This window comes from Ovis aries, chromosome 14, assembly GCF_016772045.2.
Source record: "Ovis aries strain OAR_USU_Benz2616 breed Rambouillet chromosome 14, ARS-UI_Ramb_v3.0, whole genome shotgun sequence".
Classification (NCBI taxonomy): domain Eukaryota; kingdom Metazoa; phylum Chordata; class Mammalia; order Artiodactyla; family Bovidae; genus Ovis; species Ovis aries.
The window spans coordinates 59785675-59804035 of NC_056067.1; the positions used below are offsets into that span (position 1 = coordinate 59785675).

General features: G+C 45.0%; 1 protein-coding gene across 8 annotated transcripts in view; it reads right to left on the bottom strand.

The window, feature by feature from the left end:
* LOC114117868 (zinc finger protein 665-like) overlaps nt 1–18361 on the bottom strand; it is a 39590-nt gene that overhangs the window by 9721 nt on the left and 11508 nt on the right. For 5 of the 8 annotated variants that reach the window (XM_042231139.1, XM_042231138.1, XM_060398954.1 and 2 more), the window contains 2 exons: nt 9780–9850; nt 6428–6554 (listed from right to left, as the gene is read on the bottom strand). In XM_042231139.1, the coding sequence (XP_042087073.1) occupies nt 6428–6554; nt 9780–9836 (184 nt within the window). In that variant the 5' untranslated portion in view covers nt 9837–9850. The remainder of the gene's footprint in view (nt 1–6427; nt 6555–9779; nt 9851–18361) is intronic. The other 3 variants (XM_042231141.1, XM_042231142.1, XM_042231140.1) reach the window with 1 other exon arrangement.

Genomic DNA, 18361 nt, shown 5'->3' on the forward strand with positions numbered 1-18361 from the left:
AACTTTCCTTTCCTTTCCATAGTCATAGTTTTATAGCTAAAATACAGATCAAATAGTGCTGAAATTGACAGCGAAAATAACAGCAGATGGGGTGATAAAAATCTTGGATTGTCCCTCTGGGGAGATGGGGGTCTTGGATTGTTCAGAAGAAACTGAAGGGGAAAAGAAACATCCTAAAACAAAAAAAGAAACATCCTAAAGTGGGGGGCAGGACTGGGGTAAGCTGGCCTCATCCTCCCCCGAGAGACAGGCAAAGTTAGAAGAGGGCCAGCTGATGGAGAGGGTGACAGAGGGCTTGGGAGGGGTAAAAGGCCACAAAAGGACAACGAATGGAGAAAGAAAGGGCAGTGGGGGACACTACTAGAGCTGTGGGCTGGCTCAACAGAGAACTGACTTAAAAAGTGAGGATTTGATCAGCCAAAATATAATTTTCACACTGTAATATGGACAAACATCCTCACTAATCACATAATTATTTTTCCAGTAACTTCGCTAAGACAGTTTTAAGTTCGCTTTATGTACTTCATGGTAGGAAACAGGAGGATCCAGCCTCTCATCCAACAGGGCAGATTCTTATCCTTTCTCAAGGGGCAAGAATCATGAATATTCAGTAACTTCTAAGGGCTCAGCCCTGTTTAATTTATGGTTCCACTTCTCACACAATCCAGAGAAGATGTCCCATATATTAGCTAATGAGTAACAAGGTGAATTTTCCCATCCAGAAATAAAAACGTCATAAACCTTAATCTCTTGCTTCTTAACAAGTGGTGTTTTGTCTCACAATTCCTGCTCACAGCACCAATTCATGCCTTGCCAAAAGTTTTCACTTTTGTCTCAGGTTCCAAGGATTTGTTAATAGGACACTCATTCTATACAAATAAATATTCCAATGTTTATTAGAGAATTATCTCGCTGACTTTCAATATACGAAGTAATCCAACCAGTTTCTCCTCAAGGAGATCAGCCCTGGATGTTCACTGGAAGGACTGATGTTAGCTTTGTCTAATTCAATGAAACTAACCCATGCCGTGTGGGGCCACCCAAGACAGGTGGGTCATGGTGGAGAGGTCTGATAGAATGTGGTCCACTGAAGAAGGGAATGGCAAATCACTTCAGTATTCTTGCCTTGAGAACCCCATGAACAGTATGAAAAAGCAAAATGATAGACTACTGAAAGAGGAACTCCCAGGTCGGTAGGTGCCCAATAGGCTACTGGAGATCAGTGGAGAAATAACTCCAGAAAGAATGAAGGGATGGAGCCAAAGCAAAAACCACACCCAGCTGTGGATGGGACTGGTGATAGAAGCAAGGTCCGATCCTGTGAAGAGCAATATTGCACAGGAAACTGGAATGTTAGGTCCATGAATCAAGGCAAATGGAAGACGTCAAACAGGAGATGGCAAGGGTGAACGTTGACATTCTAGGAATCAGTGACCTAAAATGGACTGGAATGGGTGAATTTAACTCAGATGGCCATTATATCTACTTCTGTGGGCAGGAATCCATTGGAAGAAATGGAGTAGCCATCATGGTCAACAAAAGAGTCCAAAATGCAGTACTTGGATGCAATCTAAAAAATGACAGAATGATCTCTGTTCGTTTCCAAGGCAAACCATTCAATATCCCAGTAATCCAAGTCTATGTCCCAACCAGTAACGCTGAAGAAGAGGAAGTTGAACGCTTCAATGAAGACCTACAAGACCTTTCAGAACACCCAAAAAAGATGTCCTTTTCATTATAGGGGACTGGAATGCAAAAGTACAAACTCAAGAAACACCTGGAGGGACAGGCAAATTTGGAATACAGAATGAAGCAGGACAAAAGCTAATAGAGTTTTGCGAAGAGAATGCATTGGTCATAGCAAACACCCTCTTCCAACAATACAAGGGAACACTCTACACATGGACATCACCATATGGTCAACACCGAAATCAGATTGATTATATTCCTTGCAGCCAAAGATGGCGAAGCTCTATACAGTCAGGAAAAACAAGACCGGGAGCAGACTGTGGCTCAGATCATGAACTCCTTATTGCCAAATTCAGACTCAAATTGAAGAAAGTGGGGAAAACCACTAGACCATTCAGGTATGACCTAAATCAAATTCCTTATGATTATATAGCAGAAGTGACAAATAGATTTAAGAGACCAGATCTGATAGATAGAGTGCCTGATGAACTATGGACAGAGGATCCTGACATTGTACAGGAGACAGGGATCAAGACCATCCCCATGGTAAAGAAATGCAAAAAAGCAAAATGGCTGTCTGGGGAGGCCTTGGAAACAGCTGAGAAAAGAAGAGAAGCGAAAGGAAAATGAGAAAAGGAAAGATATAAGCATCTGAATGGAGAGTTCCAAAGAATAGCAAGGAGAGATCAGAAAGCCTTCCTCAGAGATCAATGCAAAGAAATAGAGGAAAACAATAGAATGGGAAAGACTAGAGTTCTTGTCAAGAAAATCAGAGATACCAAGGGAACATTTCATGCAAAGATGAACACAATCAAGGACAGAAGTGGTCTGGACCTAACAGAAGCAGAAGATATTAAGAAAAGGTGGCAAGAATACACAGAAGAACTGTACAAAAAAGATCTTCACAACTAAGATAATCACGATGGTGTGATCACTCACCTAGAGACAGAAATCCCGGACTGTGAAGTCAAGTGGGCCTTAGAAAGTATCACTACGAACAAAGCTAGTGGAGGTGATGGAATTCCAGTTGAGCTATTTCAAATCCTGGAAGATGATGATGTGAAATCGCTGCACTCAATATGCCAGCAAATTTGGAAAACTCAGCAGTAGACACAGGACTGGAAAAGGTCAGTTTTCATTCGAATCCCAAAGAAAGGAAATGCCAAAGAGTGCTCAAACTACCGCACAATTGCACTCACCTCACACACTAGTAAAGTAATGCTCAAAATTCTTCAAGCCAGGCTTCAGCAATACGTGAACTGTGAACTTCCAGATGTTCAGGATGGTTTTAGAAAAGGCAAAGGAACCAGAGGTTAAATTGCCAACATCCGCTGGATTATTGAAAAAGCAAGAGATTTCCAGAAAAACATCTATTTCTGCTTTATTGACTATGCCAAAGCCTTTGACTGTGTGGATCACAATAAACTGTGGAAAATTCTGAAAGAGATGGGAATAGACCACCCGACTTCTGTCTTGAGAAACCGGTATGCAGGTCAGGAAGCAACACTTAGAAATGGACACGGAACAACAGACTGGTTCCAAATAGGAAAAGGAGTACGTCAAGGATGTATTTTGTCACCCCGCTTATTTAACTTATATGCAGAGTACATCATGAGAAATGCTGGGCTGGGAGAAGCATAAGCTGGAATCAAGATTGCCGGGAGAAGTATCAATAACCTCAGATATGCAGATGCTGCTGCAGTTGCTGCTGAGTCGCGTCAGTCGTGTCCGACTCTGTGTGACCCCAGAGAGGCAGCCAACCAGGCTCCCCTGTCCCTGGGATTCTCCAGGAAAGAACACTGGAGTGGGTTACCATTTCCTTCTCCAATGCATGAAAGTGAAAAGTGAAAGTGAAGTTGCTCAGTCATGTCCAACCCTCAGCGACCCCATGGACTGCAGCCTACCAGGCTCCTCTGTCCATGGGATTTTCCAGGCAAGAGTACTGGAGTGGGGTGCCATTGCCTTCTCTGCGGATATGCAGATGACACTACCTTTATGGCAGAAAGTGAAGAGGAACTAAAAAGCCTCTTGATATAAGTGAAAGAGGAAAGTGAAAAAGTTGGCTTAAAGCTCAACATTCAGAAAACGAACATCATGGCATCTGGTCCCATCACTTTATGGCAAACAGATGGGAAAACAGTGGAAACAGTGTCAGACTTTATACTTTTGGGCTCCAAAATCACTGCAGATGGTGATTTCAGCCATGAAATTAAAAGACGCTTACTCCTTGGAAGGAAAGTTATGACCAACCTAGACAGCATATTCAAAAGCAGAGACACTACTTTGCTGACTAAGGTCCATCTAGTTAAGGCTATGGTTTTTCCAGTGGTCATGTATGGATGTGAGAGTTGGACTGTGAAGAAAGCTGAGCACTGAAGAATTAATGCTTTTGAACTGTGGTGTTGGAGAAGACTCCTGAGAGTCCCTTGGACTGCAAGGAGATCCAACCAGTCCATTCTAAAGGAGATCAGTCCTGGGTGTTCTTTGGAAGGACTGATGCTAAAGCTGAAACTCAAGTACTTTGGCCACCTCATGCGAAGAGTTGACTCATTGGCAAAGACTCTGATGCTGGGAGGGATTGTGGGCAGAAGGAGAAGGCGAGGACAGAGGATGAGATGGCTCGATGGAATCACCAACTCCATGGACATGAGTTTGGGTAAACTCCAGAAGTTGGTGATGGACAGGGAGGCCTGGCGTGCTGCAGTTCATGGGGTCGCAGAGAGTCAGACATGACTGACTGACTGGACTGAACTGAAAAGACAAGGAAATAGAAACAGCACAGGATACATCACCAAATTGGCTTCTGACCAACATCCACACTGGAGCAGCCCTGGGAAGTCCCAGGACACAGCACATCTGGAGTCTCAATTGCTAATAGACCCCCGGCAGCCTGTCCACTCCATGAGTGGGGCTTTAATACTACAGTTAGGGGTTCCTGCTTATCATCCCAGGATGCAAACTGATATCATCAATCTGTGAGGAAACAGCAGCTCTGGTTTCATCTTAATGCTGTTTGTTTTGTCTTATGAAACTTAGATGTTCCTCAGCCTGGGGCTGGGTTGGTCAGAGCCTCTTTGGACAATCTCAAAGGTGAACGAACAACCTTAAGATTTGTGTGCTAACTTATCTATGGTGCTGCAAGCCTTGCACTCATAGCAGTCAGGGTACTCACAGTCAGGGTGTGTTCAGGCAGGTTGGAGGCAAGCACAGAGGAATGCACTGCTTTGTCTTGAAGCCTGAACAGGACTATTTATTTAATTTCCCTAACACCCTAGTGGCCACATGGTAAAAAGTTAGGTTGCCAATGCAGGAGACATGGGTTCAATCCTTGTTCTGGGAAGATCTCACATGCCAGGGAGCAACTAAGCTGAAGGACAGATACTGAGCCTGTGTAGCGAAACTACTGAAGCGCGTGTGCCTAGAGCTGGTGCTCCACAACCAAAGAAGCCACCGCAACGAGAAGCCATGCACCCTGCAAGCAGGGAGTAGCCCCCACTTGTCTCAAATAGAGATATGTCTCAAATAGAGAAATGGCCATTCAGGAAATAGACACCTAGTACAGCCAAACAAAAAAAAAACCCAAAAGCCTTGCCTTTGTCTCTGGGGGCACTAAAGCACCACTGGAGGGTGATGTATATTTCACAGGTCAAAGAACAGAGCAGGAAGTTGAAGAGAAGAAAAATCTCCTGTGAGAGTTCACAAACACTAAATATCTGTTTTCTCACAGAACTCTCGCACTTCAAGAGTTTCCCAAACACAGTGAATGGTGTGGCTTCCTCTCTGTCCTTGTGACAGCTGACCTGAAATCACACTGTTGATCCTTTCCCATTCATCTGATTTTCTGCTACTTAGCACCTCATTCTCCACAATCCAGGGACCTTTGTCATGCTACAAAATAGTTATGATTTAGGTCAGAATCAGAAATTCCTGCTCAGAAGAAATGTCATACTTGGCTTCTTCCAGAATCCAAACTTTCTTTTTTTTTTTAAAAAAAAAATGCATTTTCTATCTTTAATAATTTTGCTTATTCATTTAATTTGGCTGGAGTGTGTGATCATTGCTGCTTGGACTTTTCCCCAAGTTGGGCAAGTAGGGGTTACTCTCCAGTTGCAGTGTTTGGGCTTCTCATTTGCTTTGGCTTCTCCTGGGTACCATGTAGTTGTCCTATGTGGGCTCAGTAATCACAGCTTCCAGGCTCTAGAGTGCTGCTTTAGTAGATCTGGCCCACGGGCTTAGCTGCTCTGTGATGTGGGATCTTCCAGACCAGGCATCGAACCTGTGTCTCCTGCATTGGCAGGTGGAAAATCCCAGGTCTTTTGTCAGTCAAGAAGTGAGAACATTATGACGGACAGAAAAATATTTCACAAATTAGTTTACTATTTGCCTCTTTTGGAATGCACAGGGAACAGTATAATATACAGTATAGTATGTATCAGATATCTAGTTCCTTTGCAAGAGTTACTGAACCAAGAACACAGGGGTATAAAACAGGCAACTGGATATTTCAAAGTTTGAAATCAGTTTTATAAACACTCAAGCTCTGGAAAAACTCCTTGTGTATCACACAGGGGGCAGGTCATCAGAAGGAAAGACAAGTTTGAACTCCCAATGCCAAACACAAAGCCTTACATGTCTGAGTGAACAAGGTTTTCAGCTCAGACAAGAAAAACAGGGCTCCCAGAGAAAATGCAGAGATACCCCAAAGTAGATCCCTACTTCAGAGGGAAGTGATCCTCACCCACAGACAGCAGGTTCCTGAGGGTCTCCACCATCACGTCCTTGTACAAGGTCCTCTGGGCAGGGTTCATACAGTCCCACTCCTCGGGAGTGAAATCTATGAACACATCCTTGAAGGTCAATTGGGCCTGAAATGAAAATACATTTCACCAGTGGGCCCTGAGGAGGGTTCTTATTTTCAAAGAAAAGGAGAAGTGAGACAGGTGAGGTCAATTCAGCTCAAGTAATATTCTGATAGATCCATGCAAATCTATACGGAGCAAATTGCTGCTCTCTGATTTCCTTTTTATTTTCATAAGATGATGATATCCTCCAATCAACATGAATTCATTATGGGTGTGGACAAGACAGGAAAAATATACAAATTCCAATCAACAGTGGGTTGTTGATGCAGAAGTGTTACGTTCTACACACTGAGTGACATTCCCTATCTACATGAGTTACAGCAAGACTGCTGTCTTCAGAGAGGACAAAGTCCACAGTGGCTTTAAAAGAACACAGACTGTGATGAGGATGTCATCATCACACTGATGAGAGGTGTCTCAACACTTCATACACACTAATATTACTCTAAAGCCTTTATCCATATGAACTTGTCATCAACATAACAGCAACAGTAGAGAAAGATCTGTGTCCATCTTACTGGGGAGAAAGCTCTGTCACTCTAATAAATAGCTCCCATCAAACAGTTAAGAAATAAGGCAACAGCACCTGAGCTCAGGTGGTTGGGAGAGACAACTGAACCTAAGGAATCAAAGAGTTAAGTAACAGCATAAAAGACCATCCCCAGAGAGTTCCCGAGAATACCTGAAACAAGTTCAAGGGAGCTGAAGTGCAATGGAACAGCATAGTCACTGTACAGGGTCACCCCCCCTACCCCCTCAACCCACACCATGTCAGTAATCTGACTACTATTTACATTATTCATGTGGTGAGGTGGAAAATATTAAAGGCCATGGAATACACACTTAAGATGCAACTGCTCTAAGCATAAACCATATTTATGAGATGGTTTTGTACTAAAATCATGGAGTGACATATCCATGCACTCATGCATGCACATGGAAACACACAATTGATTGAAACAAGAAGAGCTGTCTTTATTTTTTCCTTTCATTCAATCAAAACTTACTGAGTATCAACTCTGTGTCCCTAACTGGGAGAACAGTAGTGAACATGACAGAGCTTACCATCCATCAGCCAGCAGGCCAATTACATCCATCATTTTAACATCACTATTGTTATATGTGCTCTGAAACAGGCCTGGTGCTAAGAGAAGATTCAACAGAAAGTCTTGACCTACATCGAGAAGTCAGACAAGGTCTCTGTGAGGAAGAAACACTTAGGATTGGCAAGGTGGGAAATGGAAGAGTTTTATAAGCAGAGAGAAGAGCCTGAGTGCTCTGACACAGGAAGCTATTTACTGAACAGAAAACCAGCCAGTGTGACTGCAACATGGGAATGAAGATGGGGTAATGCCAGGTAGAGGATGATTTCTGCAAGGCATATAAATTGAGGATGTTATTTCAGAAGCAACTGGACATGACTTAAGAATCTGCAGGAGGAAACTTAGAGGTTTAGGTTTGTTTTTCAGCAATCACTCTGCTATGTGAGGAGGTTGGTGTTCAGTTGGCTCAGTCATGTCAGACTCTTTGGGACTCCACGGACTGTAGCCTGCCAGGCTCTTCTGTCCATGGGATTCTCCAGGCAAGAAAACTGGAGTGGTCGGCCATTCCCTTCTGTATTTAGGCATCTTTGGGACATTAAAAGTGAATCAAATGTAAGTTTGATTCAGTAACTTTGTTAACATTCTATTTCCTTTTTACAGCGTATTTGGTTTGTTTATGCTGGGCCTTCGTTGCTGTGATCCCGCTCTCTCTACTTGTGGCTGCACTGCATGGAGTTGTGTCTGCAGTGCCCAGGCTTCTCACTGCAGTGAGAAGACACTGTTTCGGAAGACAAGCTCAAGCATGCGGGCTTCAGTAGTTAAGGATTGCGGGCTCCAGAGCATCGTCACAGCAGTTGTTGGGCATGGGCTTAGTTGCTCTGTGGCATCTTCCAGGAATTGGGATGGAACCTGTGTCCCCTACATTGGCAGACACATTGCTATCCACTGTATCACCAGGGAAGTCCTCAACATTATTTTATAGTATTAAAAACATAAAAAGTAGTACAAGCAGAAAATAATACAGAAAATACTTTAACACCAATCTGTATAAAATACCTGTATTTAAAAATAATATGATGGCGTCCCCGGTGGCTCAGTGGTAAAGAGTCCACTGACCAATGTAAGAAACACAGGTTGTTGCCTGGTCCGGTAAGATCCCACATGCTGAGGGGCAACTAAGCCCGTGAATTCCAATTCCTGAGCCAGAGCTGCAGAGCCCAGGAGGTGAAACTACTGAAGCCGGCGTGCTCTAGCGCCTGGGCTGCTAGACAAGAGAAGCCACCACAATGAGAAGCATACGCATCGCAACCAGAGTGGTCACCACTCTCCAGAACTAGGGAAAAGACACTGAAGCAACGAAGTCAGAGTACAGGAAATTAATATATTTTAAAAATCATAATGTGATTTTTATCATTTATTTTAGGTATGTACTTATTAACAAACCCCAAAATTTATTATTTTATTCCACTAAGAAAATACTGAATCAAGATTAGTAAAGTTGGAATATTGTCTCATGGTCCAGTGATTAAGATCTATCACTTTCACTGCAGGCTTTCAGGTTCGAACCCTACTCAGCGAACTAAGACCCTGGAAGCTGAATCATGTGCTCAGAAAAGAAAGGAAAAACTTAGTAAGCCCGATTTCACAGTTTAAATTAGATGGTGTAACGAAACACTCCCTAGCCCTGACATCTCTTTCTGAACGTTCCATTCCATTCCCAAACACTTAAGTTTTCAGGGAGGTGCTCATTTATTTTTAAATGTACTATAAAAAGTCAGAACTGATTTCCCCTCATTGGCCTCTTTGGCAGATTTTACCGTGTACTGTACATGTTAATACCTGAGGTCCACCAAAGCTTCTTTACCCTGATTGACAAAGAGCAGAGAGTACATCCACATGGGCCCTAAGCAACCCCTGCTGCCCAACAGCACGAGACCCTGTCTCCAACCTGTGGGTGAGAAGCCCTGCCCAGGACGGCGCCCAGGGGAGCCTCCTCACAAGGGCCAGGTCAGGGTCATGGGGAGACGGGATCTAAGTGGAGACAACTGGCCCTGAGGGAAGGACCCGGGTGAGTGTGCATGTACAGGAGTCAGACAGGACACTACAGAGTCAGACACGATTAGCGAGTCCAGAGAAGGGCATTTCAGGAAGGGAGTATGAGAATCCACTGAGAATATGACCTTACCGGAGAAAGAGCCATGCCTGACTCCTGTTCTTTCCTCTTCTGGGCTACTTCATCCATGAGTCTTCACAGTTCTATCATGAAAGTAGAAAACATGCTGTTTAACGCTTAGGGTCAACACATCCCCTCCCTGAGACCCAACCACATACACAGAGAACCCCTCACAGTGTGGAACAGACAGTCCTCTGTGCCCACTGTCTTAAGAGGGACTCACGACAGTCAACTCCCGCACAGAGTCCAACATAGGACTTTCCCACACTTTCCCTCGGATCACACTCCCCTCCTGGTGAGGTCTTATGTACACAGAAGCAGTACATGGGGGCACCTCCACTGACCCCATGATCCCCTTCAGGTCACACAGCAGGCCCTGGTCCAGCCCCACTCAGAGCAGAGTGCCCTCTGCTCTCCCAGGGCTTGATCTCCGCCTCAGAAGTGGAGGCTAATTGCCCTGGTGCTCAATGCAGGATCCAGATCGGAATCATCCACAGCCTGTGCACATTCCTGGGCAGAGACCCCACTCGAGATCTTGAGGGGCGTGACTTTTGGGGGAGGGGTACAAAACATGCCCAGGCAAAATGCCTCATGATCTCATGAAAAGTCTGGGTTGATCACTAGTGAAGATTAAGGCCAGGCCACCTCCCACTTTCTTCTTTTCCAGCTTTACTGAGACTAACGAGAAGGGTTATGTGTACATACACCATACACCATGTGATCATGTGACACGTGTACCCTTTGAAATATTTATCACAATCCACGAAGCAACACATCCATCACCTCCAAATGCCCATGTTCTATGTGTGGTGAAAACACCGACGACGGGGTCTCCTGACAAATTCCCAGCATGCAGTAATAGAACAGGGTTAACTATGGTCAGCGTGCTGCACACACCTCCCCAGGACTCAGTCATTTTATAACTCAAAGTCTGTACCACCCTTCGACCAACATCTCCCCAACCTCCCCACCTCCCAGCCCCAGATAACCACCATCCCACTGTCTGGTACTAGTGAGTTTCACTTTTTTACATTCTACATATAAGTGAGCACATACAATATCAGTCTTATCCTGTCTGTCCTAATTCAATTAGCGTAATATTGTCTACATTCATCCAACCTCTCCCACGTGACAAAAATCTCCATCTACATGGGAAGGGATAAGAAAACCTTCCTCAGTGATCAATGCAAAGAACTTAGAGGGAAACAATGAACGGGAAAGACTAGAGATCTCCTGAAGAAAATTAGAGATACCAAGGGAACATTTCATGCAAAGATGGGCACAGAAAAGGACAGAAATGGTATGGACCTAGCAGAAGCAGAAGATATTTAGAAGATGTGGCAAGAATACACAGAAGACCTGCACAAAAAGGTCTTCACGACCCAGATAACCACGATGTTGTGATCACTCACCCAGTGAGAAATCCTGGAATGCAAATTCAAGTGGGCCTTAGGAAGCACCACTATGAACAAAGCTAGTGGAGGTGATGGAATTCCAGCTGAGCTCTTTCAAATCCTAAAAGATGATGCTGTGGAAGTGTTGCACTCAATACGACAGCCAATCTGGAAAACTCAGCACTGGCCACAGGACTGGAAAAGGTCAGTTTTCATTGAATCCCAAAGAAAGGCAATGCCAAAGAATGTTTAAACTACTGCACAATTGCACTCAGCTCACATGCTAGCAAAGTAATGCTAAAAGTTCTCCAAGCCAGGCTTCAACAGTATGTGAACTATGAACTTCCAGATGTTCAAGTTGGATTCAGAAAAGGCAGAGGAACCAGATATCAAATTGCCAACATCCACTGGATCATCAAAAAAGCAAGAGAGTTCCACAAAAACATCTATTTCTGCTTTATTGAATAGGCCAAATCCTTTGACTGTGTGGATCACAACAAACTGTGGAAAAATCTTAAAGAGATGGGAATACCAGACCACCTGACCTGCCTCCTGAGAAATCGGCATGCAGGTCAAAAGGCAACAGTTAGAACTGAACATAGGATAACAGACTGGTTCCAAATTGGGAAAGGAGTTCATCAAGGCTGCATACTATTACCCTGATTACTTAATTTACACGCAGAGCACATCATGCAAAATGCTGGGCTGGATGAAGCACAAGCTGGAATCAAGATTGCCAGGAAAAATATCAGTAACCTCAGATATGCATATGACACCAATCTTATTGCAGAAATTGAAGAACTAAAGAGCCTCTTGATGAAAGAGAGAGAGTGAAAAAGTTGGCTTAAAACCCAACATTCACAAAACTAAGATCATGGCATCTGGTCCCATCACCTCATGGCAAATAGCTAGGGAAACAGTGGAAACAGTGACAGACTTTATTTTGGGGGGCTCCAAGATCACGGCTTATGATGACTGCACAAATGAAATTAAAAGACACTTGCTTCTTGAAAGAAAAGCTATGTCTATGACCAACCTAGACAGCATATTAAAAAGCAGAGACATGACTTTACCAATAAAGGTCTGTCTAGTCAAAGCTATGGTTTTTCCAGTAGTCATGTATGGATGTGAGAGTTGGAGGATAAAGAAAGCTGAGTGCCAAAAAACTGATGCTTTTGAACTGTGGTGTTGGAGAAGACTCTTGAGAGTCCCTTGGACAGCAAAGAGACCCAACTGGTCAATCCTAAATGAAAGAATTCCTGACTATATATTGGAAGTACTGATGCTGAAGCTGAAACTTCAATACTTTGGCCACTTGATGCAAAGAACTGAGTCATTGGCAAAAACCCTGATGGTCAGAAAGACTGAAGGTGGGAGAAGGGGGTGACAGAGGGTGAGATGGTTGGATGGCATCACCGACGCAATGGACATGAGTTTGAGTAAGTTCCGGGAGTTGGTGATGGACAGGGAAGCCTGGCGTGCTGCAGTCCATGAACTGGCAAACAGTCAGACATGGCTGAGCAACTAAACTGAACTGAATATGCCATTACAAATATCTGTGTATATTTGCCTGGGTTACCAATGAGCTCAGAAGGTAAAGAATCTGCCAGCAATGCAGAAGACCCAGATTTGATCCCTTGGTTGGAAAGATCCCCTGGAGTAGGGAATGGCAACCCACTCCAGTACTCTTGCCTAGAGAATTCCATGGACAGAGGAGCCTGGCAGGGTACAGTCCCTGGGGTCACAAAGAGTGTGACATGACTGAGTGACTCACACTTACACTTACATGTTTTCACCTGGATCCTGGGGCTCCTTAATCAATAGAAATAGATATGAGACCAGAGGGGAATTTCAAGAAAGGCTTTACTGGGACTCTTGCTGCAGTAAGGAGAGACAGAAAAAGAAGTGTGTGCCCCTGCTCCTCCAAAAAAGGGGGGTGAGCTGATCCCTTTGGTTAAGGCTGGAAGGAAGCTGAGGTGATCTGCCTGGCCTCAGGCCCCCCCGGTGTTGCAGTCAGCAGGGATCACGGGAAATTACCTGATTTTGCTTCTGGAGCCTCAGAAATCAAGCTTGGTTTGTGGTCCTTTTACTTATTGTTCAGAATTGCTGTCTGCTCATGAATGTGGTTATAGTTTCTTTGTTCAATTACACATCCTTTGTGGTCTGTTGCCCGAGAAGAGGTTCATCCAGGTGCAAGAACTGCAGTAAAAGGTCCCAGGACCCAGCCTGTCTCATACACACATCACGGTTTCATCATCCACTCAGCTGAGAACAGACATTCAGGTTCTTTCTACAACACATGGCTGTTGTGAATCATACAGTATGGGTTACGGGAGTGCAGGTTACTCCTTCAAAATACTGATTTTTGCACAGGATTTCCCTGGTGGTCCAGTGGTGAAGAACCTGCCTAGCTCTGTGGGGGATGTGGGTCCAATCGCTGGTGGGGAATCTAAGATCCCACAGGCGGCAGAGCAACTAAGCCCAAGCACCACACTAGAATTTCAGTGCACAGAAACCAAAGATCCTAAAGGACACAGGCGAAGCCAAATACATCAACAGTTTTTAAATTTTCCTTTTCTTAGCTGCATAATTAGAAGTGAGATTGCGCGATCCTGTGCATGTTCTATTCTTAATCTTTGGGTAACTCTGTACTGTTTTCCATGTACCATTTGCATTGCCTTCAGCCGTTTACAACCATTAACTGTACTGTGCATGGACATGGCAGACGCCCGATTTCTGTAAAGATGATGAGAGAACAGTAGAGGAATCCACTGCGCTGGCAGCAACAAGTAGCAGCTGCGTCATCTCCAGAATAAGCCTCTGTACTACAGGTTGCTGTGGAGCTGATAATCCTTGGATTCTAAGAACAAGCCTTCACTGCATCATGAGAAACTTCTGCCATCAAAGCTGAGGCCCAACCATTACCCTCAGAGGCTGAAAGAAACTTCCAAACCTGCATCTGGACCAACACACTTCCCAGAGACCTAGTAATAATCCACCCATCCTGCTATGCAATCACCAGAAGGTTCTAAGCCTTAACAACTCCTGTGTTAATGATGGAAGAATATACACGAAGACGGCCAAACACCAACCAGACTCAAGACATCTATCAGTCATGGTGACCCCAGCAGCCCCAAACTGTCATCACCAAAATCTAATAATACAAGACAGACGTGTAGGCTGATGCACACGCCCCAGTGCAACTTCACCATCTTCCAAGGAACACGCCAACTTCTCTTTTTTGCCTTCCATCTGAAATCTTCTTAGCAACTCAACCTAACAGAAAAACTATAGGTAATCCGCAAAGTGATCTCTGGAATTTTAACGACAGTTATTCCTGGGTCTGATTCTAGCCCTCCCTAAAGACCCCACAGATCCACTGTGTGGAGGGGGTGCTGTGGGGCACCTCCTGGATCCCAAACTCCTTCCCTGCGACCACTGTGCCCATCCTCATGCACTCAGACCTCCCTATGGGCTCAGCTCAGGTCTTGATTCTAACACAGTGCAGGGTAACAGTCCTCAACCCACTTCCTTCCTTCCTCCACAGGTGTGATCATGTGTTTCCCAACGAAACCCAGTCATGCAACCCTCAGTCACAGCATCTGTGTCCCAGGGAAACTGAGCTAAGACACTATGGCATGTGCACCATTTCACACAGCCCACAATTGGCCATGAGCCCACATCCAGGTCCTCCAGGTAGAACTGAGACCACCTTTGTCAACAGTTCCACACACCCCGTGATCCCACAAGTATGAATGTCTCCCTCTTTCTCTCTCACACACACACATACACACACACACCCCCATTCACTGGGTTCATCCAGAGCCCTACTCTTGCTGCCGCAACCCTCCTGGAGACTCTGGCAAGCTCCCCTTCACTTTCCCCCACTTTTCTACCTCTTCATGCATGGTTGAACAAGAGGGCTAAACAGCAGAGACCAAGGGCATGAGCATCGCAACAGCGGTGCACACAGGCTGCAAATCCAAGGACGCTCGGCCCTCAGTACAGAGACCAAGGAGCCGGCCCTCCTGGGAAAGCCTGCCAGCAGCTTGGGACATCAGAAAACTTTACAGGCCCTTCAGATCTGGGTGGATTCAGCTCAGTGAAGAACTAACACAGACAGAGAGACCCCAGTCTCACTGACCCCTGTTCTCCCCAGTGAGAGCTAACTGGAAGATATCCCCAATCTTTAAGGAGGGGGGGACTCCTTCATATCCCCTTGGATTCCAAACCTTCTGGCCACTAACCACAGTAAACTCAGCAACCCCTGATCTGAGCAGATAAACTGCTGGAAGGCCGAACTGCTGTCTAAGATGGCAACCAGTCCCTGGGTGGACAGAGCTTAGAAGACCTGGGGGCTGCAGTGAGCAGTGACACAGCAGACTAAAACATGGGGACACCTCAAGACACTAGATCTATCGGGCTCATCAGGACTCCCCGTATCTTTTTGCTTTTCAGTGATTAAGTGTCTACATGGGGTAAGGATCAATTAGAGTTGAAATGTTCAGAACAGATACAGGAACCATCATCACCTACCCTGTCCCCTCTGTCTCCCCTGAGAATTCTTCAGCCCAGCCCACATTCCCAGTCCTCACTCCCAGAGTGAGATGCTGTGAGCATCCAGGGAGGAAGAGGAACATGGTGCATCCTTCAATGGAGGGAAAAGAGGAAAGACTCCAAACAGTCAAAGGACAAGGCCATTTCTGATGAAGGCAATTAATATAGAGGCAGGAAACCTGGTTAATGTGACAGAGAATATGGGAAGGAGACGGGGAGACCTCGCTGGCCTAGACCTGAAGGAAAAGAAAGAGCAAGGGCCACGGTGATTAATGACGAAAGGCAGGCATAGAAACTAAGATCCCAGACAGAGAAGGTGTTGGTGTCTATGAACAAGGACCATGTGAATGTGACCAGGACAGACTGACCATGAGAACGGGGTCAGCTCCCAGGATGAGGCTGGAGACACTGGCAGCGACCTGAGGGTGACAAAGGGCTGTGGAGCCACCTGAGGAGTCAGGATGCTGCCCTGAGGACATGGGGAAGCCAGTGGAGGTGGGAGGCCTCCCTGCAGATTGACCCTTATTCATAGAAGACATCTGCTGATTATCTATCTCACTCTAAGCATATGTTCCCGCCTCCATCCTACTGTTGTCCTTTCTCATTTTTCAAAACTGGGACCCATTTCAAATTCTAGTAACAACTGAGCTCTCCCTCCAAGAAGAACTGCCACACACAGTCACACACCCAATTTGGCCAATCATTTCAGAGGTCACTGGTGCTCAGATTCTGGACCCGAGGGAAACATCATCAGATCACCTCACTGCTCACTAGTTAGCCGATCACATAACAGAGAGGAAAACGGAGTATCAGACGAACTGCTTAAATTAGGTCGTGACTCTTAATATGAAAGATCACTGACATTCTTCCTAAGTACTCATCAAATCAGTCGACATCTCTTTACCAGTTACCAGAAAAATGCTTTGAAAATATAACATCAAGAAGAAACAGCAAATGGGACTCAAATAAACATGAAACAAGCCTAATGTGAATCAGCTTGTTAAAAATTTTTCCAGTGAAGAATTATGGTGTCAGGTGAAAAAAAAACTTGAGAACACAGCATACTTAGAAAACAATGACTTGAATTAACTACAGGAGGGCAACAAATCTTATTTCAGAAGCAAATAATTCTTTACTTCGGTACTGAATGATCTATCCCAAGCTACAAAAAGAATGAAATGTAAAGAAAGGAGAAAGAAAAAAAGGAAAATGATTACAAAGAACATATTTAATGTTCCTGGAAAAGGCACCATGTAGTAAGAGAGTCAGTCAGTTCTGCACATGGATGTTATCTTTTAATACAAATAATTACGAAAGGCACAAGCCTTACAGACAGAAGTTTTGCAATTCTCACCTGTATAATGTAAAGAAACAAGTTTTAAATTTATTAGATCCTAAAGCCAAAAATCAATGTGGTGGTTTTGTCACTAAGTCGTGTCAGACTCTTGCGATCCCATGGGCTGTAGCCAGCCAGGCTCTTCTGTCCATGGGATTCTCCAGGCAAGAACACTGGAGTGGGTTGCCATTTCCTTCTCCAGAGGATCTTCCCCATCCAAAAATTGAACTCGGGTCCCCTGCATTGCAGGCAGACTCTTTACCAACTGAGCTATGAGGTAAAGCAAAAATCAATGTTATCACGACTTCATAATCCTTATCCAACCAATTCAGCACTCTCCTGGATCCAGTCCCCTCCCCCACCTGCACACTACTTGTTTCCACTTCATTTAGTTCATCTGCTTCCCTACTTCTTTCTCCGTCTCCCTCTCTCTTCCCCTCTGCTCTCCAGCTGTCCTCCTCTCTGCTTCTTCCCTGATTCCCATCCGGCCTCTCGCTGCCATCTGTTCCCTGTAAAATGCTTATAATCCAACCTCCTTGAGGATCCTAAATCTCCCATGAATTTCTGCCTTTCTTCCTCCACCTCTGCCCTCCCTTCCTCCCAACTCTCTGGCACCCCCAAAGGGCTATGCTTCCTTTCACCTTGCCTGCTTTCTCAGCTCCTCCAATTACTGGATATGAGTGAAAGTCGCTCAGTTCTGACTATTGCGACCCCATGGGTGTAGTCTGAGGAATTCTCCAGGTCAGAATACTGGAGTGGGTAACTGTTCCCTTCTCCAGGGGATCTTCCCAACCCAGGGATCGAACCCAAGTCTCCCACATTGCCAGCGGATTCTTTACTAGCTGAGCCACGAGGGAAGCCCGATCACTAGGAGTCCCCTTTCTCTCCCAGCAGGATATTGCTCTGTAAGCCAAGGTTCCAATTCTTGTATCTGATTTACAGCCCCTCTAGTTGAAGGCTATAGAAGGGGTCGGCAGAGGATCAGATGCTTAGATAGCATCCCTGGACTCAATGAACATGAATTTGAGCAGACTCTGAGAGATACAGGGGTCGCCAAGACTCGGACTGAACAACACCTTCCTATTTTGCTCACCTTTAACTCCCCGGAGATTCTGCTTTTTCTCTAAACTTCTGTCCTTGCCTACCCGCAACCTTCAAGACTTCCTCTCTTTCATGTTGCCGTCTCTTCGCAAGTTCCTCACCAATTCTCTTGTCATCGATTCTTCCTCAGGCTTTTCAGTTCTCTCTTTCTCTCGATGTCTTTGCTTCTCATGACATGACATGACATACCACACCACAGCACACCA